General features: G+C 46.6%; 2 protein-coding genes across 11 annotated transcripts in view; one reads left to right on the top strand and one right to left on the bottom strand.

Annotated features, from left to right (window-relative positions):
- veph1 (ventricular zone expressed PH domain containing 1) overlaps positions 1-25,786 on the bottom strand; it is a 161,076-nt gene that overhangs the window by 116,572 nt on the left and 18,718 nt on the right. For all 10 annotated transcript variants that reach the window (XM_033031223.1, XM_033031218.1, XM_033031219.1 and 7 more), the window contains one exon: positions 20,610-20,784. In XM_033031223.1, coding sequence (XP_032887114.1) covers positions 20,610-20,784 — 175 coding nt within the window. The remainder of the gene's footprint in view (positions 1-20,609; positions 20,785-25,786) is intronic.
- On the top strand, positions 614-9,206 carry ptx3 (pentraxin 3). Its single transcript, XM_033031224.1, has 3 exons — positions 614-884; positions 4,347-4,871; positions 8,475-9,206. The coding sequence occupies exons 1-3, from the start codon at positions 767-769 to the stop codon at positions 9,089-9,091; spliced, it is 1,260 nt and encodes a 419-aa protein (XP_032887115.1). The 5' UTR covers positions 614-766; the 3' UTR covers positions 9,092-9,206.

Here is a 25,786-nt window from a genome sequence, read left to right as displayed (position 1 = left end):
GCTTATTGTACACCTACTCAAGATGTGCCTTCATCCCACTCACGTTTCAACATTGTGCAATGCTAAATTCTTTGCTGAGAGAAGCTGGGCTCCACTCCATTGGTGCTTGCGCCCCCTCCCCTTTCTCTCCTTCCTCTCCCCTCCCCTCCTCTCCCCTCCTCTCCCCCTCCTCCCCTCTCCCCACCTCTCCCCTCCCCTCCCTTCCTCTCCCCCTCCCCTCCCCTCCTCTCCCCTCCCTGTCTCCCCCTTCCCCTCCTCTCCCCTCCGCTCTTCTCCTCCCCCCTCCCCTCCTCTCCCTCCCTGTCTCCCCCCCTCCTCTCCTCTCCCCTCCCCTCTTCTCCTCCCCTCCCCCTCCCTGTCTCCCCCCTCTCCTCTTCTCCTCCCCCTCCCCTCCTCTCCCTCCCTGTCTCCCCCTCCTCCCTCTTCTCCTCCCCTCCCCTCCTCCTCCCTCTCCCCTCCCTGTCTCCCTCCCCTCTCTCTCTCCCCTCCCCTCTCCCCTCCCCTCTTCTCCTCCCCTCTCCTCCTCCTCCCTCTCCTCTCCCTGTCTCCCCCCCCCTCCCCTCTCCTCTCCCCTCCCTTCTTCTCCTCCCCTCCTCTCCCCCTCCTCCCCCCCCCCCTCCCCATGACAAATTCCTTACATCACTCCTCGCTCGGTGCTTATAAAGACAGTGTACGAGCGCCAGTGCTCATTGTCTTTCACAGCTCGTAAGCGAAGGAGTTAAATTAACAAAGCAGGCTGCACACCAGCTGCAAGATCTCCGCAGAAATGGCAGCGTTTCCTATCATCCTGTGGACCCTACACTATGTCATCTGCATTTTGGCAACGGATTACGAAGATGTGCAATATATTAATGGAATGCCAAATAAAATCTCGGTTTTACCAGGTACGGCATTAATTTGCATTATTAGTTAGACTGACCTTGCTGCACTAGAAGGCTTTGTTTTCTGCATGATTATCTTTGTTGGAGAAACTTTAAAAAATCACATTTTATTACTTGAAACCAAGAATAATATATTACTAAAACAGTAATAATATATATTACTTGAAACCAGCATTAAGATATGTTATTGCAACCAAGTAATGATATTTTACATCAAACAAGTAATAATATATTACTTCAGACAAGTAATAAGACATATTACTTCACACAAGTAATAACAGTCATTCACATGTAAAGCAGCGTTAGAGAAGATTAAAGAAATTAACCAGAAAATTAAAATCTTGCGGTAAAAATTTGAGAGGTTACAGATTCCAGTCATAATTCTGTTAGCAATCATTTTTGTGTATTTGCATCACATCACAGGAATGTGAATAGGGACCTATCGGTTTCTTTGATAAAATTCAAACAATATAATATTTATTTTAAACGCTGTGAGCTATGGTATAAAATACTCACGCTTCTAGAACGGTAAATGTAAGAGTTTGATATGGTACAGGACTGTGTTTGAGATGGCAGTGTAAGAGTGATGTCCAGTCAGATGTGCCAACTTTTACAATGTGTGATATTACAGTCCCGTCTACGCATGCAATGTGAAATATAACAGGTCACTATTTCTGGGGAGAACATTTATTTATGTACCGGCGTATTGTAACGGACACGCCATCTTGGTGCACACCCAGATTCCCCACTATCCCACCCCTTTTCCAGATACATACCTCTAACATTTCATTCCTCTCCTTATCTGACCCCTTTCATCTTGAGCCTTCATCACCCACTCCACCCTTCTGTCAATCAACGACACCCCCCCTTACCTGGATCCACCCATCACTTAAAAGGTGCAGGAAGGAACTGTAGATGCTGCTTTAAACCGAAGATAGACACAAAAAGCTGGAGCAACTCAGTGGGTCAGACAGCACCTCTGGAGAGAAGGAATGGGTGATGTTTCGGGTCGAGATCCTTCTTCAGACTGAGCGTCAGGGGAAAGGGAAACGAGAGATATAGACGGTGATGCAGAGAGATACAGAACGGATGAATGAAAGAGATGCATAAAACAGTGAGGATGATAAAGGAAGCAGGTCATTGTCAGCTGTGGGCTTGGTGAAAACATGTTACAGACAATGAGACTCAACAAGACCACTTGGAAGCTGCAACAACGACTTGGGTGGGGGAGGGACGTGGAGAGAGGGAATGCAAGGGTTACTTGAAGTTAGAGAAATCAATATTCATGCAAGTTGCTTTGTCCCCCGCCCCCGCCCTTCCAGCTTTCTCCACCCCCTTACTGAATCAGTTTCAAGAAGGATCCCGACCTAAAACATCGCATGTCCGTTCCCTCCACAGATGCTGCCTGACCCGCTGAGTTACTCCAGCACTTTGTGTCACCTCTAGATTATCTCATTGTTTCAAGCTACTAGTTTGTGGGAGCATGGGGTGTGTGCGTGCGCGCATGTGTGTGTTCACGTGTGTGTGTGTGTGTGTGTGTGTGTGTGTGTGTGTGTGTGTGTGTGTGTGTGTGTGTGTGTGTGTGTGTGTGTGTGTGCATGTGTGTGTGCGCATGTGTGTGTGTGCATGTGTGTGTGTGTGTGTGCATGTGTGTGTGCGCATGTGTGTGTGCGCATGTGTGTGTTCATGTGCACGTGAGTGTGTGTACCAATATTATGACAGTAACTAGTCTTCATAGGTACGTTGTTAGTCATGAAACGCTTTGGTTTGTGCTGGTATCATGAAATATGTTATGTTGCGCCTTCCTTTTTAAAGTTAAATAGAAAACAAATGTAAAATACGGCAAATCAGAAGAAAAAACAGAAAATGTTGGAAAGGTTTAGAATGTCAGGGAGCAGAGAAACATAACATTCTCAAACAACTGATAAAAGTTCATTGACCAGAAACGTTAACTGGGTTCCTCTCTCAAAATGTCACCATGGCGACAGCGCGCAGAACAATATAGCACAAGAACAGGCCCTTCGGCTTGTATACTCTGGAGTTTAGAAGGATGAGAGGGAATCTCATTGAAACATATAAGATTATTAAGGGTTTGGACACGCTAGAGGCAGGAAACATGTTCCCAATGTTGGGGGAGTCCAGAACCAGGGGCCACAGTTTAAGAATAAGGGGTAAGCCATTCAGAACGGAGGTGAAGAAACACTTTTTCACACGGAGATTTGTGAGTCTGTGGAATTCTCTGCCTTAGAGGCCGGTTCTCTGGATACTTTCAAGAGAGAGCTAGATAGGGCTCTTAAAGATAGCGCAGTCAATGGATATGGGGAGAAGGCAGGAACGGGATACTGATTGAAGATGATCAGCCATGATCACGTTGAATGGCAGTGCTGGCTTGAAGGGCCGAATGGCCTACTCCTGCACCAATTGTCTATCGGCCCACGATGTCTGTGCCGAACATGATGCCGAGATCATCACTTATTTGCATTTACATAACCCATACCCCTCCAGTCTTTTAAATATCACCATCGTATCTGCTTCAACCACCGTCCCCTGGCAGCGCGTTCCAGGCACTCACCACCCTCCGTGTGAAAAAAACCCCCCCTTTAGTTTTAGAGATACAGTGTGGAAACAGGCCCTTCGTCCCACCGGGTCGCTGCTGACCCCGTACACCAGTTCTATCCTACACACTGGGGACAATTTACAGAAGGCGATTAACTTACAAAACTGCGCCCCTTTGGGAAAAGTTTCCCCGCACATCTCCTTTAAATTGAGTTCACATATCAGCAGGTCATTTTTAATTTAGATAGACACAAAATGCTGGAGTAACTCAGCGGGTCAGGCAGCATCACTGGAGAGAAGGATTGGGTGACGTTTCTCGGGTCGAGATCCTTCTTCAGACTGAGAATCAGGGGAAACATAGAAACATAGAAAATAGGTGCAGGAGTAGGCCATTCGGCCCTTCGAGCCTGCACCGCCATTCAATATGATCATGGCTGATCATCCAACTCGGTATCCTGTACCTGCCTTCTCTCCATAACCCCTGATCCCTTTATCCACAAGGGCCACATCTAACTCCCTCTTAAATATAGCCAATGAACTGGCCCCAACTACCTTCTGTGGCAGAGAATTCCAGAGACATGGTGCTCATTTAGCATTTGAGTAAAAGTGCAGATATCCAAACGTACCAACATTTCAACGATTCTTGGTTTAAGAAAGAACTGCAGATGCTGGAAAGATCGAAGGTAGACAGAAATGCTGGGGAAACTCAGCGGGTAGGGCAGCATCTATGGAGCGAAGGAATAGGTGACGTTTCGGGTCTCGGACCCAAAACGTCACCTATTCCTTCGCTCCATAGATGCTGCCTCACCCGCTGAGTTTCAACAAGCCTTGGCTTGTAGTAAAAGCAACAAGAATCTCTCAGGGCTATGATCGGCGGGGCACCTTTAATCTGAACATTATCTTCCACAGATGGCTCCTGCAGATGCCAGAAGGAGCTGACTAAGTGGGACAAGCTGTTCGTCATGCTGGAAGACTCCCAGATGAAGCAGAACATGCTGCAGCACGCCATCCAGGAGGTGTGCCGCGTGGACTGCCGGAGGATGCAGTCGGAGGTGCACCAGGTGACGGCCGCCTGTGCCGACACTGCCGCCAGGGCGGTGGAGAGGGCAATGTCGCAGCTGGCCGCCCGCGCCGACTGGAAGCCGGCCTACAAGGTGGAAGACTTCGGCAAGTCCAAGACGGAAAACGAGTCGGAGCAGAAAAACACCCTGCAACAGCTCCTGACCGTGACGCAGGATCTGTCCGTCAGACTCCAAGCGCTGGAGACGTCTTGGCAGAAGGCGATGCTCGTCACTTTTCAGAGTTCGTCCCAAGACGGCAACGAATTGGCTCAGAGAAAGCCGGAGACCTTCCTGGATTCCTTCGGACCGCCGCGTCCTGGAGGAGACGACGCCGAGACACAGAGATGCTCGGCCACACACGTGTTGCCATCAGGTAACCTAGCTCCTTGTTCCCCTGCTGCCTGCCACGTTTGATGTCCTCTTCATTCCATTTCTACCACCCAGCTCGCAGACTGAAGGTGTAGGAAGGGACAGCAGATGCAGGTTAACGCTGAAGGCAGACACAAAATGCTGGGGTAACTCAGCGGGACCGGCATCAGCCCTGGAGGGAAGGAACGGGCGACATTTCCGGGTCTGATGAAGGGTCTCGACCCGAAACACCACCCACTCCTTCTCTCCACAGATGCTGCCTGTCCCGCTGAGTTACTCCAGCATTCTGTGTCTAAAGCTCGGAGACTGAAACAGACCTCTCAATGGGTTCAAATCTCAACAGGGGTATGCCGTGACATCAGTGCTGGAGTAACATAGGCTTGAAAACATGTTTCAGCCTGGGGGGGGGAGAAAGCCCACCTAGTGTGCAGGTTGATCACTGGGAGAGGGTGGGGAAGAAAGATTGCTTCGGGGGAGGGAGAGGAAAAATATCATCCAAAAATAATTGAAAGAACCGAACGACGCGGAAACAGGCCCTTCAGCCCACCAGCGACCCCCACACACTAACACTATCCTGCACACACTGAGGACAATTTATTAGGGATGATCTGCCATTATGGCATTGAATGGCGGTGCTGGCTCGAAGGGCCGAATGGCCTACTCCTGCACCTATTGTCTAATGTACAATTTTAACCAAGCCAATTAACATTCAAACCTGTACGTGTGGGAGGGAACCAGAGAACCTGGAGAAAACCCACATGGTCACAGGGAGTACGTACAAACTCCGTACAGACAGCACCCATAGTCAGAATCTAACCCGGGTCTCTGGCGCTGTGAGGCAGCAACTCTACCGCTGCACCCACCCTGCTGCTCAGGTTTGCATTCAAATTTTTTTAAGATGTTACCTGTGTGTTAAAAACATTTAAACATTCGAACAAACCTTTCGGTTGCAATCTTTATTCCAGGGAACTATCTACTGAAATATATTGTGCTTGTAGGTTTAGCTTGGGTCAGGGATGTCTTGGATAAATTACACCAAAATATGATTTTGTGATCTTTAGTACTCCTAGTGTTAAAAGCAAACCTTGTAACTCCTGTATCCTCCAACGATTACTTTGCTCCATGGAATAGAGTCCCAGCCTACTCAACTTCTCCCTGTAGCTCAGACCCTCTAGTCCTGGCAACATTAGGACATTGTAGTGCATCAGTTCCAGGGACAAAGTCCAATGTCCACAGTGGTGTAGGCTGGGGTAATAGGACAGTACCCTAGCTTATGGAAGGACCGTACCAAAGTCTGATAACGTATCGTCACGTTTAGAGGTACAGTGAAAGACTTTGTTTTGCATGCTATCCAAACCGATCAGATATACCATACATAGATACAATCACATGGAACTCAAGTACAATAGGTAGAGTAAAGGTTAGATACAGAATACAGAATATAGTTCTCAGCATTGTAGTGCATCAGAGATCGACTGTAATATATAGACACATATATCATCTTCCAGATACTTTAACTCAACACATCGCCCCTGCTGCTGTTGTCTGATATTATCAATGTATTTGACGTCTTAAGTTAATCACCAAACTTGGATCACAAGCCCTGCCATAGTGGTAGCATTTCAGCTACGAGTCAGAATGGGATGCATTTAAACTCAAGCCAAAGGCACAAAATGCTGGAGTAATTCGGCGGGTCAGGCAGCATCTCTGGAGAGAAGGAATAAGTGATGTTTTGGGTCGAGACCCTTCTTCAGAATCCAAAGATGCCCCTTCTTGAGTTTGAAGAAGGGTCTCGACCTGAAACGTCACCCATTCCTTCTCCCCAGAGATGCTGCCTGTCCCGCTGAGTTGCTCCAGCTTTTTGTGTCTATCTTCAAAGAAAACCTTATCCCAAGTTCCGCCTTTGCACCTGCTACTGCGGTTCTGCAAACAACCCTCCCCACCCTCCCTCCTCCCCCCTCCTCTGCTCTATCTTGATCCATTTTCTAGACAACATTAAGATAATGGATGTTTACTGTTCCATGAAGATGCATAGAACTGAATGAAATGGAAAGATTTGTAACTAAGGATCCATGTCAGGTGTCCACAACTCAAGAGCTGTCCTGAGCTACTACCTACCTCTTTGGAGACCCTCGGACTATCCTTGATACTGGCTTTACCTTGCACTAAACACTATTCCCTTATCACGGCTCGATTGTAATCATGCACTGCCTTTCCGCTGACCGGATAGCACGCAACAAAAGCTTTCCACTGTACCTCGGTACACGTGACAATGAACTAAACTGAACTGAACATGGGCACCTCTTCAGGGACCTCAACAGTGCCTTGAGATGCAACATCAGTCGTGGGCTGTACACTCCTACCTTCCGCAGAAAAGCAAAGTAGATGCAGCCATCGCTAAAGATGTACTAACTGTTGAGGTAAAATTAAGAGTCCTACAGCGTGGACACAGACCCTTCAGCCCAACCTGTCCTTGGCAACCAAGATGCCTTGGCACTCTCACTTCTGCGCTGAACCAAAAAAATAATGTGATTAGTACGGGTGTCTGGGGTTGTGGGGGGAAGGCAGGAGAACGGGGTTGAGAGGGAAAGATAGATCAGCTGTGATTGAATGGTGGAGTGGACTTGATGGGCCGAATGGCCTAATTCAGCTTGTATCCCTTTTGCCCGCGTTTGGCCCACATCCCTCTAAACCTACCCCATCCACTCAGCCCTAAGCCAAAGAGATCCAGGCATTTTTCTTCTTTTTCTGCCCTCTTCTTTTCTACAACTGTCCCAAGTAATAAAGATAGCGGAGTCAGGGGATATGGGGAGAAGGCAGGAACGGGGTATTGATTGGGGATGATCAGCCATGATCACATTGAAAGGCGGTGATGGCTCGAGGGGCTGAATGGCATACTCCTGCACATATTGTCTATTGTCTAAATACAAGCAAGAGAGACAAGGAACTGCAGGCGCTTGTTCACTAAAAAACTGAAGGGTCCCGACCCAAATCGTCTCCTCCCCACGTTCTCCAGAGATGTTGCTTGACCTGCTCAGTTACTCCACACCATGTTTTATAAGGAAAGTTAGGAAACGGGAAGAAAAAAAAAATGTTGAGAATTTTTAACTAAGACAACAAATGCAAGTGTTGTCTTAGTTAAAAATTCTCAACGTTTTTTTTTTCTTCCCGATCCTAACTTTCCTTATAAAACATGGTGTGCGATCCTGCCTGAAAAGAGAATTCAGTCAATGGTTGTGGAAAAACTGCCGAATGTTACAAAACTCTTTGAATCACTTCCCTCTGGAAGGCAACTCCGGACTGTCAAAGCTGCCACAGCCAGACATAAACACAGCTTTTATCCACAAGTAGTAGGTCTACTCAATAGCCAACAATCTGTAGCCTCCTTTTGCTCTGGTATTTTGTTTGGTTAACATGTTTGATCAATGGTGTTTTATTATTAACGTTTAGTGTTTTATGTGTCATTCGTAACTGTCACTGTATGTCATGTTGTCAATTATGGGCGGAGCACCAAGGCAAATTCCTTGTATGTGAATACTTGGCCAATAAACTTATTCATTCAAAAGGGCGATCGACTTTGCTAACGTTTCCCTCTGTTGTCCCTCAGGCTACGAGATGGCTCTGATCTTTCCAATGCGTTCACGGACGATCTACGCGAGCGTGCATCCGGACACCATGACTCTCAGCTCGTTCACGGCCTCCGTGTGGGTGAAGGCTTCTGCCTTGCAGGAGAAGACTGTGGTGTTCTCGTACGGGACCAGAAGAAACCCTTTTGAGATCCAGCTCTACCTCAGCCGCTCTTCGGCCATCTTCTCGGTGCACGCCAACACCAGCCGGGCGGTGGCCCACAATGCCGTCTCCCTCGGGGAGTGGTCCCACCTCTGTGCCAGCTGGGACTCCAGCCACGGGAACGCCACCCTCTGGGTGAATGGCCAAGTGGCCGCCAGCTTGTCGGGGGTGGCCGTGGGCCGGGTGGTCCCCGACCGAGGACTGCTCCAGCTCGGCCAAGAGAAGAACGGCTGCTGCGTGGGCGGCGGCTTCGACAAGAACCTGGCCTTTGCGGGAAAGTTGACTGGGTTCAACATTTGGGACCGAGTCCTCTCCGAACACGAGATCCAAAGCTTGGCCAGTCGGGAGTCTTCCCGCAGCATGGCGGGGAATGTTGTCGCTTGGGGCGTGACCGAGGTCCAGGCACACGGCGGCGCAACATTCATCTATCATTAATTGAAATGAATTCTCAAATTCCCCAATTAAAACCCTCAAAGAACGGACCTGAAATTGCTAACGTCACATCTCCGATTCTCGGCCTATGAGATAGAATCCTATTTACACTTCACTGCAAAATCTGGCGTCATCCTGATTTACATGACGCTACAAAATCCTCCAGAGTGTAGTTTAAACCTCCCACAGTGTCCCAGGTTCGATCCTGACCACGGGCGCTGTCTGCACGGGGTTTGTACCTTCTCCCCGTGACATTGCGTGGGTTTTCTCCAAGATCTTCGGTTTCCTCCCACACTCTAAAGATGCAAGGGTTTGTAGGTAAATTGGTTTGGTGGAAGTGTAAAATTGGCCCTAGGATAGCGTGTAGGATAGTGTAAATGTGCTGGTCGGCGCGGACTCGGTGGGCCGAAGGGCCTGTTTCCGCGCTGTATCTCTAAACTAAACCAGTAAAGTTGGGCATGGAAATAAGAATCCCCCCCCCCCCCCACATAGATTAACACTTTTACTAAGACACAGGACAAACAGATGCAATATTTGCTTCCTCTCCTGTGTTTGCCAGCAACTGCAGAAGTCATGTTATCGCATTGTTAAATCTTAAGCATGGTCAATTCAGATTTGAAGTTGCAGCATTTGCAGCACTGTAAAATGAAAAACTGTACATTTAATAATTTATCCTCCAGATCCCTGGAGCTGTCTGACCTGATTCACTCCAGGAGTAAGGGCTAATGCCGCTCGCAAATATAAAGCTACCCTTCAAAGCAGTTCATTTCTTTCAGATACTTTTACTTCACCATTTTGTTTTTACTGTAAAGCGCAAAAGAAATAGCGTAGATACTTTCACGTAATGTTAAATGATTAATTAGCAAGAGACATCTATTTTTTAAATGGTGTGCACTTAACCACTTCAGAAATAGCATTGCTCATCTTATGCACAAAGATGCAAGTGAAACCATAACTTTGTGATCTAATCTATATCGCCTTACAACACAAACGTCGCCGTGATACTGCAAAAGGCTTCTGATATTAATCATCTAATTGTATGATCAGAAAGAGTCTAATTTTGTAATAAACTGATATTAAACAATACATCGGAATCTGTGTGTTTTTACTGAAGAGCCAATGAAAATAGGCTTTTTTTTGCATATGGTGAAAGAATGGGTCGACTGGGCTTATATTCACTGGAATTTAGAGGGATGAGAGGGTATTTTATCGAAACATATTAAATTCTCAAGGGATTGGACAGGGTAGATGCAGGGAAAAATGTTCCCAATGTTGGGGGAGTCCAGAACCAGGGGTCACAGTTTAAGAATAAGGGGTAGGCCATTTAGAACTAAGATGAGGAAAAACATTTTCACCCAGAGAGTTGTGAATCTGGAATTCTCTGCCACAATAGGCAGTGGAGGCCAATTCACTGGATGTTTTCAAGACAGAGTTAAATTTGGCACTTGGGGGCTAATGGGGCTAGGGATATGGGGGAAAAGCAGGAACAGGGTACTAATTTTGGATGATCAGCCATGATCTTATTGAATGGCGGTGCTGGCTCGAAGGGCCAAATGGCCTACTCCTGCACCTCTTTTCTATGTTTCTATTCGCTTATCATGCATCTATATGCACTGTAAATGGCTCTATTGTAAACATGCACTGGGCGGCACGTGATGCCATTGCTATTTACAGATATTTCACCAAACAGATCTCAGGTAGGTGTGTAAACATTCTCAGGACAGAATGTTGCCATTCTTTTCAATTATTTGTTATCGAACAGTAAACTGACTGTATGCCTCCTTGTCACCTTCCCCTCGGCTAACAATGAACCATTCTAAGGTAGACACAAAATGCTGGAGTAACTCAGCGGGATAGGCAGCATCTCTGGAGATATATAGCTATATAAAAAGAAAAAGGGTGGCTAAGGTGAACGTTGGTCCATTGGAGGGTGAGACTGGAGAGTTGTTGGTGGGGAACATGGAAATGGCAAAGGCATTAAACGAGTATTTTGTATCAGTCTTCACCATAGAAGACACAAAAAATATTCCAACGCTGGATAAACAGGGGGCGGTAGGAATGGCGGAGCTAAATACTATTAAGATCACCAAGGAGGTGGTATTAGGGAAATTAATGAGACTGAAGGAGGATAAATCCCCTGGGCCTGATGGATTACATCCAAGGGTCTTGAGGGAGATAGCGGTGGGGATTGTGGATGCATTGGTGATAATTTTCCAAAACTCCCTGGAGGCAGGAACGGTCCCAGTGGATTGGAAAATGGCCAATGTAACACCTATATTTAAAAAAGGAAGTAAACAGAAGGCGGGTAACTATAGACCGGTTAGTCTAACATCGGTGGTGGGTAAAATGTTAGAGACAATTATTAAAGAAACACTAACGGGGCACTTGGATAGACATGACTTCATCGGACAGAACCAGCATGGTTTTGTGAAGGGGAAGTCCTGTTTAACGAATCTGCTCGAATTCTTTGAGGAAGTAACAACCCGGGTGGATAAAGGGGAACCGGTGGATGTGGTATACTTGGACTTCCAAAAGGCTTTTGACAAGGTGCCACATAAGAGACTATTGCTAAAAATAAAAAATTATGGGATTGGGGGTAATATATTAGCATGGGTAGAGGATTGGCTAACAAATAGGAAGCAGAGAGTGGGGATAAATGGTTCATACTCGGGATGGCAACCGGTAACTAGCGGGGTTCCGCAAGGGTCGGTGCTGGGACCCCAGTTGTTCACAATTTATATAAATGATTTGGAGGAGGGAACCAAGTGTAATATATCAAAATTTGCGGACGATACAAAAATGGGAGGAAAAGTAGGGGATGAGGAGGATAGGAAGAGTCTGCAAAAGGATATAGATAAGCTAGGTGAGTGGGCAACAACTTGGCAGATGAAATTTAATACTAATAAATGTGAAGTCATTCACTTTGGGAAAAAAAATGATAGGGCAAGTTATTTTCTAAATGAGGAGGAGCTGCGTTGTAATGCAACGCAAAGGGATCTAGGGGTATTAGTACATGAATCACTAAAAGTTAGTATGCAGGTGCAGCAAGCAATCAGGAAGGCCAATGGAGTTTTGGCCTTTATTGCTAGGGGGATTGAGTATAAAAACACGGAGGTCTTGCTGCAGCTGTACACAGTATTAGTGAGACCACATTTGGAATACTGTGTACAGTTCTGGGGTCCATACTTAAGAAAGGATGTACTAGCCCTGGAGGCAGTGCAGCGAAGGTTTACAAGATTGATTCCTGCAATGAGGGGATTGACATATGAGGAAAGGTTAAGTAGGCTGGAACTCTACTCTTTGGAGTTTAGAAGAATGAGAGGCGATCTCATTGAAACATATAAGATCGTGAGGGGCCTTGATCGGGTGGATGCACCGAGGATGTTCCCAATGATCGGGGAAACTAGAACTAGGGGACATAGTTGCAGAATAAGGGGGGGCTCTTTTAAAACTGAGATGAGGAAGAACTTCTTCACCCAGAGGGTGGTTAATTTATGGAATTCACTGCCCCAGGGAGCAGTGGAAGCAGAAACTTTAAATATATTTAAGACTAAAATAGATGGTTTTTTAGCTGCCAAGGGGATAAGGGGCTACGGGGAGAGGGCAGGGATATGGACCTAGGTATGGTTAGTATAGTAAGACCTGAGTGATCTCCTGGACAAGTGTCGATCGCCTGGATTGGGGTCGGAGAGGAATTTCCCGGATTTTTTTCCCGAATTGGACCTGGGTTTTTATCCGGTTTTTTGCCTCCCCCAGGAGATCGCGAGGTTCTTGGGGTGGAGAGGGGTGATAGCGGTATAAAGGGGAGGGTAGTGTCTTGTGTTCTGTGTCTTGTGTCTACTGTTTGTGGGTAAGTGTGTCTGTTTAGTGTTCAGCCATGAGCGAATGGCGGTGCGGGCTCGACGGACCTGGTGGTCTACTCTCGCACCTACTTTCTATGTTTCTATGTTTCTAACATTCTAGACAAACCACATTTCCCTCCTTGCTGGATGAATGAAATAAACCCACTCCATACATAATATTTATTTATTTATTCATATTAAAATTACATCTTGTGCAGCTATTTAATCTTGTCAACCTTATCGTCATGGAGACGTGAGTGAAAGATGTGCGGGGTGAAATTTTTTTACACAGAGGGTGATGGATGCCTGGGATGGAGGTGGAGGCAGATACAATCGTAGCATTTAATAACTTAACTATTAACTTTAATGCCACATTTAATCTGAAAGTGGCATTTATGCATATATAGTGTATATATATGTACACACGCATATATATATATATATACACACACATGCACACACATATAACTAAGTTACAGAGAAAGGTTGAACAAGTTAGGGCTTTATTCTTTGGAGCGCAGAAGGTTAAGGGGGGACTTGATAGAGGTCTTTAAAATGATGAGAGGGATAGACAGAGTTGACGTGGATAAGCTTTTCCCACTGAGAGTAGGGAAGATTCAAACAAGGGGACATGACTTGAGAATTAAGGGACAGAAGTTTAGGGGTAACATGAGGGGGAACTTCTTTACTCAGAGAGTGGTGGCTATGTGGAATGAGCTTCCAGGGAAGGTGGTGGAGGCAGGTTCGTTTTTATCATTTAAAAATAAATTGGATAGTTATATGGACGGGAAAGGAATGGAGGGTTATGGTCTGAGCGCAGGTATATGGGACTAGGGGAGAATACGTGTTCGCCACGGACTAGAAGGGTCGAGATGGCCTGTTTCCGTGCTGTAATTGTTATATGGTTATATGGTTATATGTGTTTGTGGATTCTCCATGGACTGTCACCTTGTCGTGGTGGAGAAGCTTGTGTGGTCCTGAGATCCTGAGAGCGATGCCGTCTGGAGCTATGCTCCTGGTAGGGCCACCCATGGCGGAAAGGTCGAGGGGGAGGTCTCTGACAAAGAGCAATTCAACCAAGACCTCAACGGTGGAACAGGCGGAGGACGATGGCTGACCTTAGTGGAGCGTCACAACGGCTGGGAAGGCGGATGAAGACTGCAGCAGAAAAGGGTCTCCGGTCATCTTGGACTCCATGCCACTGGATCCTGACCCAGATCTGTCAAGGACCATGTGGTGGCTGTCTGTGCACCAGTCTCCACACGTTAAACAAAGTCACGCACTGGCGTCCTCCATGAGAGGACAGTCATACTCGTTTGTAGTGACCGCCGATGATGACGATGATGATGAAACATGTATTGTCTTTCCACTGAAGTCGGCAGATAGGTCGCTAAAATGTATTTACCCATGAAATAGATTTAAAAAGGCGGGTGATTGCATGAGCCTTTGGCCCAACTTGCCCATTGAAATGCCCCATCAACACTAGTCCCACCAGCCAGGATTTGGCCCATATCCCTCTCCTATCCAAAGATAGACACAAATAGCTGGAGTAACTCAGAAGGACAGGCAACATCTCTGGAGAGAAGGAATGGGTGACGTTTACGGGTCGAGACCGAAATGTCAACCATTATTTGTCTCCAGAGAAGCTGCCTGCCCCGTTGAGTTACTCAAGCTTTTTGTGTCTACCTTTGGTTTAAACCAGCATCTGTAGTTCCTTCCTACACATTCCCTCTCCTGTCCAAATGTCTTTTAAATGTTGTTAAAGTAAATATTCTTGTTGTTGCATTCAATACCACAGAGTAACATTGCTCAAAGACAGATCAAAAGAGATGAGGCCACGGGTGCTTCCGAGCAAGTTCCCACCTGATACTCATGATAATAGACAGGATCTGACTCAAATAGCATTTGGCTCTCAGGAACGCTAACAGCTCTTTTCTGAATTCCCACAAAACACAAACAGGCGTACAAAGTTTTCAGATTTTACTACTAGCTTGAACTTGGTTTAGTTTCGAGACACAGTGTGGAAACAGGCCCTTCAGCCCATCAAATCCATGCCGATCGACGATCACCCGTAAACTGGTTCTATCCTACACGCTAGGGACCATTTACAGGAGCCAATTAACCTATAAGCCTACACGTCTTTGGCGTGTGGGAAGAAACCGGAGCACCCGCAGAAAACCCTCGCGGTCACAGGGAGAACGTACAAACTCCGTACAGTCAGCACCCGTAGTCAGGATTGAACCCGGGTCTCTGGCGTGTAAGGCTTTTATTTCCGAGCATTAACAATATTTTGATTAAATTAGAACCGGAAATACACGTTGCATTTGTGGAAAGAGAAACAGCTAACATTTGGTAATGCAACACCATTTAAAAGAAATTTGGACAGCTACATGGATAGGAAGTTGGATTTAGCTCTTAGGGTTAACAGAGTCTACTGATTTTGGATGATCAGCCATGATCATATTGAATTGCGGTGCTGGCTCAAAGGGCCGAATGGTCTACTCCTTCACCTATTTTCTACGATTCTATGAAAAGGTTAGAGTGATATGGGGCAAATGTGGGCCTATGTAGATAGGACATCTTGACTCATCTATATGGACCAGTTTGGCCAAAGGGCCTGTTTCCGTGCTGTACGAGTCTATGATTCTACCAAGCGACGGTCATGGTAGAAGATCTTGGAAGGTCTTTCACGCGCAACTATTTCTCTTTCCACAGATGCTGCTTGACCCGCTGAGTATCTGCAGTTTGTTTCTCGTTTTTCATGCAGAATTTAGCTTCTGGCTTTAGGCAACACAAGATCTGGCCTTGCTCATGTTACTTGTGTTCAGCGCATCCCTGGCTCAGCTGCACCCAAGCACAATGCACCAAACCAAAACAGCAAAATAGAGACACCAAAAGTAATTGTTATGGGCCTGTCCCACTTATGCGATTTTTTTGTGCGGGGTGACGCCTGTATGGTCGTGAGTAGTCGCACAAAGAGTCGTACCTTTTTCTGGTCGCCACTGGATTTTCAACATGTTGAAAATTTTCGCCGACCTGCTGCGACTATGACGGGTGCCGGCAGTCGCCGAATAAAATCGCGTAAGTGGGGCAGGCCCATGAGGCACAGGTTCAAGGCTTACATTTAAAGGTGAACGGTTAAATAAAAGCAATTTTATTAATTAAAAAAAAAAACTTTTCACAACTTTCCAACGAGCTTGTGAAATTTTACCTTGTCGTTCAATTATTTGATTACACTCACTGGAGCAACATATTTACAACCTGCTACATTGCCATCTGTAGAGATAATAACTTTAGGATGCCGCCTGACCCGCTGAGTAAAGCCCCTGTCCCACTTTCCTGAGTTACTCAAGATCTCTCCCGAGTTTTCCCCTTGATTCAAACTCAGAGAATTACGGTAATAGCCAGCCATAGGTACTTGGGGCTATTTTTCTTTACACGTGGACATTTTTCAACATGCTGAAAAAACGTCCCGACTTACCTGATGCCCCGAGTACCTACGGCTGGCATTACGAGCCGCTAAGAAATATCTACGGACTCCTACGGCCTCCTATGGACATTCCCCGAGTTTGAATCAAAGGGAAAACTCGGGAGAATTCGTGAGTAACTCGGGAAAGTGGGACAGTCCCTTAACTCCAGCATTTTGTGTCTATCTTCAATTTAAACCAGCATCTGCAGTTCCTTCCTACAATATTTCGTCTGCTCCACTGCGAAATCTCCTCAAGGTATATCTACCTTGAAGAAGTTCCACTCCTCTCTCTGACGAGATCTCTACAACACTTCCTTATCTCTGTGTCTCCCTCTCCCCTGACTCAGTCTGAATGTGGGTCTCGACCCGAAACGTCACCCATTCCTTCTATCCAGAGATGCTGCCCGTCCCGCTGAGTTACTCCAGCATTTTGTGTTTATCTTCTAAGACCATAAAAGTATTGTTTAGTTTAATTTAGAGATACAGAGCGAAAACAGGCCCTTCGGCCCATCAAGTCCGCGTCGACCCAGCGGAAAGACTGTACATGATTACAGTCGAGCCGTCCACAGTGTATAGATACATGAGAAAGGGAATAATGTTTAGTGCAAGGTAATGTCAATAAAGTCCAAACAAGGATAGTGCGAGTGTCGCCAATGAGTTAGATAGTAGTTCAGCATTGCTCTCCGGTTGTGGTAGGATGATTCAGTTGCCTGATAGTTGCCAAGCCAATTAACCTGCAAACCTGTACGCCTTTGGAGTATGGGACTGAGGATCTTGGGGAAAACCAATGCAGGTCACGGGCAGAATGTACAAACTCCATACACACAGCACTCGCAGTCAGGCCATTCAGACTGTAAACTCCTATCTCACCAGGGACTAATTTTACTGAATGTTTTTCCTTCCAATATTTAATATGTAAAAGAATATGTGTGTGTTTATGATTTTGTTTATAGTTTGTTTGGTTGTTTGTTTGTCTTTTTGCACAAAGCCCGCGAGCATTGCCACTTTTCATTTCACTGCACATCTCATATGTGTATGTGACGAATAAACTTGACTTGACTTGATCGGACCCGGGTCTCTGGCGCTGTGAGGCAGCAACTCTACCCCCGCCATCGTGCCGCCCTTGATTTGATTGCGTTCACTAGAGCAATATGTTTACATCCTGCTACAGCCCGAACTTTAGTCATCATTTCTAAAGTTGGCAAACTTAATTCCTTTAGGACAGCTGACTGTGACATTAAACGTATTGTTTTATAGTGGAATTGAGTTTGGCTGTGAACCCATGCATAACCTTTATTTTTCCGATTTCTGCTCATTCCAAGCTTTGTTTCAACTGACTGCAGTCCCTGTCAGCATGACTGCCCATATTTATAGGCCCCATCTCGCCACTTATTGCCAGCTCTTCCAACTGACCAAGGTTCACACTGTTCCCTTTCTAAATCCTCTTTGTTTTCGGTTATTATTTTCAATTATTTCCAAGTGTTTTAAGTTGCTCCTAGAAAACTTTTATTCTTTAAATCATCTTTTTTAGAACATAGAACAGCAGAATGGATACGGTACAAATAGATCAGTTCCATGCAACATCGGCACTCTGGCGCAGCGGTAGAGTTGCTGCCTCACAGCGCCAGGGACCCGGGTTCCATCCCGACTACCGGTGCTGTCTGCATGGTGTTTGTACATTCGCCCCCTGACCGTGTGGGCTTTCTCCGGGTGCTCCGGTTTCCGCCCACACTCCAAAAACTTGCGGGTTTGTAGGTTAAATGGCTTCTGTAAATTATCCCTAGTGTGTAGGATAGTGCTAATGTACGCTGGGGTGATCGCTGGTCTGCGTGGACTCTTGGGGCGAATAGACCGTTTCCATGCTGTATCTCTAAACTAAATTAAACTTGATTAATGCGGGTGTCAGAGGTTATGGGGAGAAGGCAGGAGAATGGAGTTATGAGGGAGAGATAGATCAGCCATGATTGAATGGCGGAGTAGACATGATGGGCCAAATGGCCTCATGCTACTCCTATCACATGCTTATGAACAAATGTCCACAAACAGCAAGGAAACAGCCTGCTCTGTGTGACTCTAGCCTTTGAATGAATAGTCCTCTACCTGAAATTGTTCACCTCAACACACTGCTATAGGACTTTATTCACTCACTCGGGAGTCAGAGCCAGCCTCAAAGTAATGTCTTATTCAGAAATCACGAGCTCCAATCATACCACATTGTCTGTCAGCAGTTAACTGGAATGCCAAGCTAGATCAGATCACAAGATAAATACAGGGTGATGAAGTAACTCAGCGGGTCTGGCAGCATCTCTGGAGAACATGGTTAGATGCCGTTTCAGGCCAGGGCTCGTCCCCAGGATCACAACACTAAAACGTCACCCATCCTATTTCTCCAGGGATGCTGCCTGACCCGCCGAGTTACTCCAGCACTTTGTGTCTACCTATGGTACAATCCAACATCTGCAGTTCCTCGCTTCTAGACTGATTCCTGGGATGTCAGGACTTTCATATGAAGAAAGACTGGATAGACTCGGCTTGTACTCACTAGAATTTAGAAGATTGAGGGGGGATCTTATAGAAACTTACAAAATTCTTAAGGTGTTGGACAGGCTAGATGCAGGAAGATTGTTCCCGATGTTGGGGAAGTCCAGAACAAGGGGTCACAGTTTAAGGATAAGGGGGAACTCTTTTAGGACTGAGATGAGGAAAACATTTTTCACACAGAGAGTGGTGAATCTCTGGAACTCTCTGCCACAGAAGGTAGTTGAGGCCAGTTCATTGGCTATATTTAAGAGGGAGTTAGATGTGGCCCTTGTGGCTGAAGGGATCAGGGGGTATGGAGAGAAGGCAGGTACGGGATACCGAGTTGGATGATCAGCCATGATCATATCATATTTATTGGGACGACAGATGGCACAATGGGCTAAGTGTTCGGCTGGCGACCGGAAGGTGGCCGGTTCGAATCCCGCTTGGAGTGCATACTGTCGTTGTGTCCTTGGGCAAGACACTTCACCCACCTTTGCCTGTGTGTGAATGTGTGTGAATGTGTGTGAGTGATTGGTGGTGGTCGGAGGGGCCGTAGGCGCAGAATGGCAGCCACGCTTCCGTCAGTCTGCCCCAGGGCAGCTGTGGCTATAGAAGTAGCTTACCACCACCGAGTGTGACTGAGGAGTGAATGAATAATGCGATGTAAAGCGCCTTGAGTATTAGAAAGGCGCTATATAAATCCCATCCATTATATTGAATGGTGGTGCAGGCTCGAAGGGCCGAATGGCCTACTCCTGCACCTATTTTCTATGTTTCTACTCGAGAGTCAAGAGTGTTTTCTTGTCATGTGCCCCAGATAGAACAATGATATTCTTACTTGCAGCAACACAACAGAATATGTAAAATGTAAACTACGTAATAAATAACATCAAACCCTGACATTGATTTTCCTCTAAGAATTTTCTATTTAAAACTTCATGAAGTTTCAAGAAAATTGAAACTCGGGTTCGAACCTGAGTCTGGGTGCTTGCCTGTACAAGCACCTGTAGTTTGCACGTTCTCCCCGTGACCTGTGCGTGGGTTTTCTCAGAGATCTTCCGTTTCCTCCCACGCTCCAAAGACGTACAGGGTTGTAGGTTAATTGGTTTGGCATAAGTGTAAAAAACTGTCCCTAGTGTGTGCGGGGATCTCTGGTTGGTACGGACTGGGTGGGCCGAAGGGCCTGTTTCCGAGCTGTATCTCCAAACTAAAACTAAAAATAAATAAAAAGTTAGAAAATTGAAACAAAGAAATTTCTACTCTACGGGCAAATCCTGAAGTTGAGCTGGGAATGACCTCTTTTGTTTTTGTATCAAAAATAATTAATTTAATTACAAACAAGTTATAAAACAAAAGCATGGTAGCACATCCACCACCATCGTACAAAATCACCAAATTATCTAGACAACTAGGTTACAATCCTCACAAATGTTCTAAATATCCACTATACAACGATGTCCTCTCTCCAACACCACCCGGGTACGGGCGTAACCCAGGAGAAGGGGCAAGCATCCAGCTCGGGCAAAGCCCTCTTCCCCCTGGCACCGTGACGCGAGGATGGCCAGCTTGGCCAGGCCCAGGAGCAACCCAACCAGGCCATCTTTGGCCCTGCCCACACCCTAGATCCCGTCACTGGCCCTCCGGTGGGAATGAGCTCTTTCGAGTTGCTCTTGGTCCCCCAACCTACCGTGTAGGACACTGTTGACGATCTTGGGCGTGTGCGTTGCCAGGATGTCCGCTTTGCCAATGGCTGCAAGTGATAGGTAGTTGGACATGTTGCGTGCGAGCTCTCTGTTGCCCATTTCCAGGCACTTCACGGCCACAGGGACGGCCAGAGACATCACCGACAGGTTACTGTAGTTCTGAGGAAACAAACCAAGAGTCCGTGAACGCTTACAAAACAAAATGTTAAACATTTAAAACCTTATCCAGCTTGCAAAACCTAGCAGATTTCATATTTAATTTTTAATCTGGTTTAGAGATACAGCGCGGAAACAGGCCCTACTATTGTCTATTGTTTACTGCCTTCAGACCACTGAGTCCACACCGACCAGCGATCCCTGCACACTAACACCATCTATATCTCTCGTTTCCCTCGCCCCTGACTCTCAGTCTGAAGAAGGGTCCCAACCTGAAACATCACCTATGCCTATTCTCTCGAGATGCTGCCCGACCTGCTGAGTTACTCCAGCTTTTTGTGTCTGTCTTCGATTCAAACCAGCATCTGCAGTTCCTTCTGACACCATCCTACGCATACGAAGGACAATTTACAATTTTACCAAAGCCAATTAACCTACAAAACCTGTACGTCTTTGGACTCTGGGAGGAAACCGGAGTTCCTGGAGAAAACCCACGCAGGTCACGGGGAGAACGTGCAATATAAGACAGCGCAAGTCCGCTCACCCTTCCTCCATTAGAGCTCAGTTAGCCAGTTCCACTGTTCGCAATGATACATCCTTCTTGGGATCACACCATCCCGAGCCAACAATCGCCCTATTGAGGAACCATTGCTGGAGGTCATCAGTCCCGATTTAGTTTAGTCTAGTTTAGAGATACAACACGGCCAAACGAGTCCGCACCGACCAGCGATCCCCGCACTTTTTAACACTTTCCTACACACACAGGAGACAATGAACATTTATACCAAGCCAATTAACCCACAAACCTGTAAGTCTTTGGAGTGCGGGAGGAAACCGAAGATCTCGGATAAAACCCAAGCGGTCCCGGGGAGAACGTACAAACTCCGAACAGACAGCGCCCCCTAGTCAGGATCGAACTAGAGTCTCTGGCGCTGTAAGGCAGCAACTCTACCGCTGCCTCACCGTGATTCCTCCTGGTCTTTTCTTGTTTCATGTTCCTCCCCGCTGCAAACAGTCTGAAGAAGGGTCCCGACCCAAAACGTCACCTATCCACGTTCTCCACAGATGCTGCCTGACCCGCTGAGTTACTCCAGCACTCTGTGTCTATCCTCGGACTGAGTTGGAATTTGGGAATCAACATGACAAATAATGCCTACACTTTGTTAAAATGATGATACTTGCTAATTGTGTATCACCTCTCTTCACATTTATTACTTCACAGTTGCTTTACCCATTTAAACAACAAATTCAGAATACCACACTGTATGAACGAAACAAAATGATGTAAGGTTAAACAAACACCCGTGCAGGGAATGGGGGGATATGTCGGCAGAGGAGATGAGTTTATCTCGGACTATGTTCAGCACAGACTTTGTGGGCCGAAGGGCCTGTTCCTGTGCTGTTTTTTTCTATGTTTTTTTATGTTGGCACTCTTACAAAACAAAAAATATTAAAGATGTTCAAGATATCTTTCAGATGAAGCTTCAACAAACGGGGTGGCACGGCGGTAGACCTGCTGTCCCACAGTGCCAGAGACCTGGGTTCGATCCTGACCTCAGGTGTTTTCTGTGTGGAGTTTGCACGTTCTCCCAGTCACCGTGTGGGTTTCTCTGGTTTCCTGCCATGTCCCAAGGAGGTGCGGGTTTGTAGGTTAATTGGCCCTCTGTAAATTAGCCTTAGAGTGGATGAGAAAAGTGGGATAATGCAGAACTGGTGTGAATGGATGGTCAGTGGTCAGTATGGACTCAGTGGGCCGAAGGGCCTGTTTCCATGCTGTATCATTCAATTCAATCAAATGCCTGCAGAAATGTTGACCATGGAAACTAAATAAAGATATAGAAAGGTCCATCCTGAAGAAGAGCAAAGAAAATTCATGGAGGCCACTCCAAAGACGTGCAGGTTTGTAGGTTAACTGGCTTAGTAAATGTAGAAATTGTCCCTTGGGTGTAGGATAGTTTTAATGTGCGGGGTTCGCTGGTCGGCGCGGACCCGGTGGGCCGATAGGGCCTGTTTCCGCGCTGTATCTCTAAACTAAACTGTTTCCTCACATTTTGTTCTGGAGCAATGATTATGGTAGTAATTGTCTTTTGGAAAAGTAACATCTTGCTGTTGATAAGAACCAATATTGACAGTGTTTATTCCCTGTAGCAATAGTTCCTCCAAGTCTGGCAAGATCTTTGTATTTCTGTAATCGGCAATTCCGCTCATTAATTAAACAAAGATTCTTCTTTCCAGTTTGTGTTTCAGATTGATTTTATCTGCAGTGTCTTTTATTTTGTCCCGGCTAATACGGGATAGTTGGCAACCTTAGTCGCCAGCCCCAGCTTCTTCCTCTGTGGTGTGGGCTTCAAATGTCACCCGCCCTGTGCTAGGCCTCACTGTGGTCACTGGTACTTCCTCTGATCCACCACTGGCTTGGGGGAGGTGTAGGTCACCCTCTCTGTCAAACGTCACCAAGTTCATTCTCTCAACCACTTGTCAACTGCCTGTCCCTCGTGTCACCTCATTCTTACGTCAACTGATGCATTAGTTACTAAAATAAACGTTGTCACCAGTGTTTTATTGTCAAGTCCCGAAACAGAACAATGAAATTATTATGGAGAGAGACCGAGAGAGACAGAGAGAGACGAACGGAGACAGACAGAGACAGACAGAGACAGACAGAGACAGACAGACAGGCAGAGAGACGGGCAGAGAGACGGGCAGAGAGACGGGCAGAGAGACGGGCAGAGAGACGGGCAGAGAGACGGGCAGAGAGACGGGCAGAGAGACGGGCAGAGAGACGGGCAGAGAGACGGGCAGAGAGACGGGCAGAGAGACGGGCAGAGAGACGGGCAGAGAGACGGGCAGAGACACGGGCAGAGACACGGGCAGAGACACGGGCAGAGACACGGGCAGAGACACGGGCAGAGACACGGGCAGAGACACGGGCAGAGACACAGGCAGAGACACAGGCAGAGACACAGGCAGAGAGGTCCTGTCTCCCTCCTCACCCCATTCTCTCGCCTCTCCCCATAACGTCTGACACCCGTACTGATCCAGAATTTATCCAATAGTCATTCTGCTGACCGGCGAGCAACAAAAGCTTTTCACTGTACCTCATTGAAACGCACAGAGTAGTGAAAGTCTTGGATAGAGTGGATGTGGAGAGGATGTTTCCACCAGTGGGAGAGTCTAGGACTAGAGGTCACAGCCTCAGAATTAAAGGACATTCTTTTAGGAAGGAGATGAGGAGAAATGTCTTTAGTCGGAGGGCGGTGAATCTGTGGAATTCATTGCCATAGAAGGCTGTAGAGCCCAAGTCAATTTTTAAGGCGGAGATAGATAGATTCTTGATTAATACGGGTGTCAGAGGTTACGTGGAGAAGGCAGGATAATGGAGTGAGGAGGGATAGTTAGATCAGCCATGATTGAGTGGCAGAGTAGACTTCATGGGCTGAATGGCCTAATTCTACTCCTATTCCTTATGAACCTATGTACCTCGGTACACGTGACAATAAACTAAACTAAACCAGTTTTATTACTGTACAAGTGAACAATGTATTTCAGAACTAGATTGAAACAACGCTCAGAGAGCTAGCAGAAAGCGCCCCCGTGTGGTAAAGAAACAGATTACAAACCAATCATTACTTTGCCACGTTTTGAGAGTCTAGGGCCAGAGGTCACAGCCTCAGAATTACAGGGCGCTCTTTTAGTGAGGAGATGAGGAGGAACTTCTTTAATCAGAGGGTGGTGAATCTGTGGAACTCATTGCCACAAGGGGCTGTGGAGGCCAAGTCAGTGGATATCATTAAGGCAGAGATGGACAAATTATTGATTAGAACGGGTGTTAAGGGTTATGGGGAGAAGGAGGGAGAATGGGATTAGGAGGCAGAGATCAGCCATGATTGAATGGCGGAGTGGACGCGATGGGCCGAACGGCCTAATTCTACCCCTATAACTTGTGAGAAGGTGAGTGAGAAGGCAACAGCGCCCCCAAGGGGTCGTCAGGAAAAGCCACTTCAAAATGACAAGAAACAGAAACAGTCTCGTTCAGTTATCAGTTCAGTTTATTGTCACGTGTACCGAGGTACAGTGAAAAGCTTTTTGTAGCGTGCCGTCCAGTCAGTGTAAAGACAATACATGATTACAATCGAGCCTTTTACAATGTACTGATACATGATAAGGGGATAACGTTTAGTGCAAGGTAAAGCCAGTAAAGTCCGATCAAAGATAGTCCGAGGGTCACCAAAGAGGTAGATAGTAGTTCAGCACTGCTCACTGGTTGTGGTAGGATGATTCAGTTCCCTGATGACAGCTGGGAAGAAACTGTCCCTGAATCTGGAGGTGTGCGCTTTCACACTTCTGTACCTTTTGCCTGATGGGAGAGGGGAGAAGAGGGAGTGGCCGGGGTGCGACTCGTCCTTGATTATGCTGCTGGCCTTGCTTGTTTTTCACACAGAGTTGTGAGTCTGTGGAATTCTCTGCTGGTGGAGGCCAGTTCTCTGGACACTTTCAAGGGAGAGCTAGATAGGGCTCTTAAAGATAGCAGAGTCAGGGGATATGGGGAGAAGGCAGGAACGGGGTACTGATTGTGGATGATCAGCCATGATCACATTGAATGGCGGTGCTGGCTCGAAGGGCCAAATGGCCTTACTCCTGCACCTATTGTCTATTGTTTTGCCGAGGCAAGATGGTTGGTTTGTGAAACATGTAACCAAAAGTTATACTTCCCTTCCCCGACTGACCATTCTGTCCTGGACCTCCTCCACTGCCACAGGCAAAATAAAGGAACAGCACCTCATATTCCATTTGGTACCTCAGAACCTAATGGCATGAACAAGATATATAACTCCAGATGTCTTCTCTAATCAAGAACCTATCAATCTCTGCTTTAAAAATAATCGTTGACTTGGCCTCCACAACCATCTATGGCAAAGAATTCCACAGATTCATCACCCTCTGACTAAGGAAATTCCTCCTCATCCCCTTTCTAAAGGTACGTCCTTTTATTCTGAAGCTGTGC

The sequence above is a fragment of the Amblyraja radiata genome, chromosome 13 (genome assembly GCF_010909765.2).
Source record: "Amblyraja radiata isolate CabotCenter1 chromosome 13, sAmbRad1.1.pri, whole genome shotgun sequence".
Taxonomy (NCBI): domain Eukaryota; kingdom Metazoa; phylum Chordata; class Chondrichthyes; order Rajiformes; family Rajidae; genus Amblyraja; species Amblyraja radiata.
This window is presented reverse-complemented; position numbering and strand designations above follow the sequence as displayed.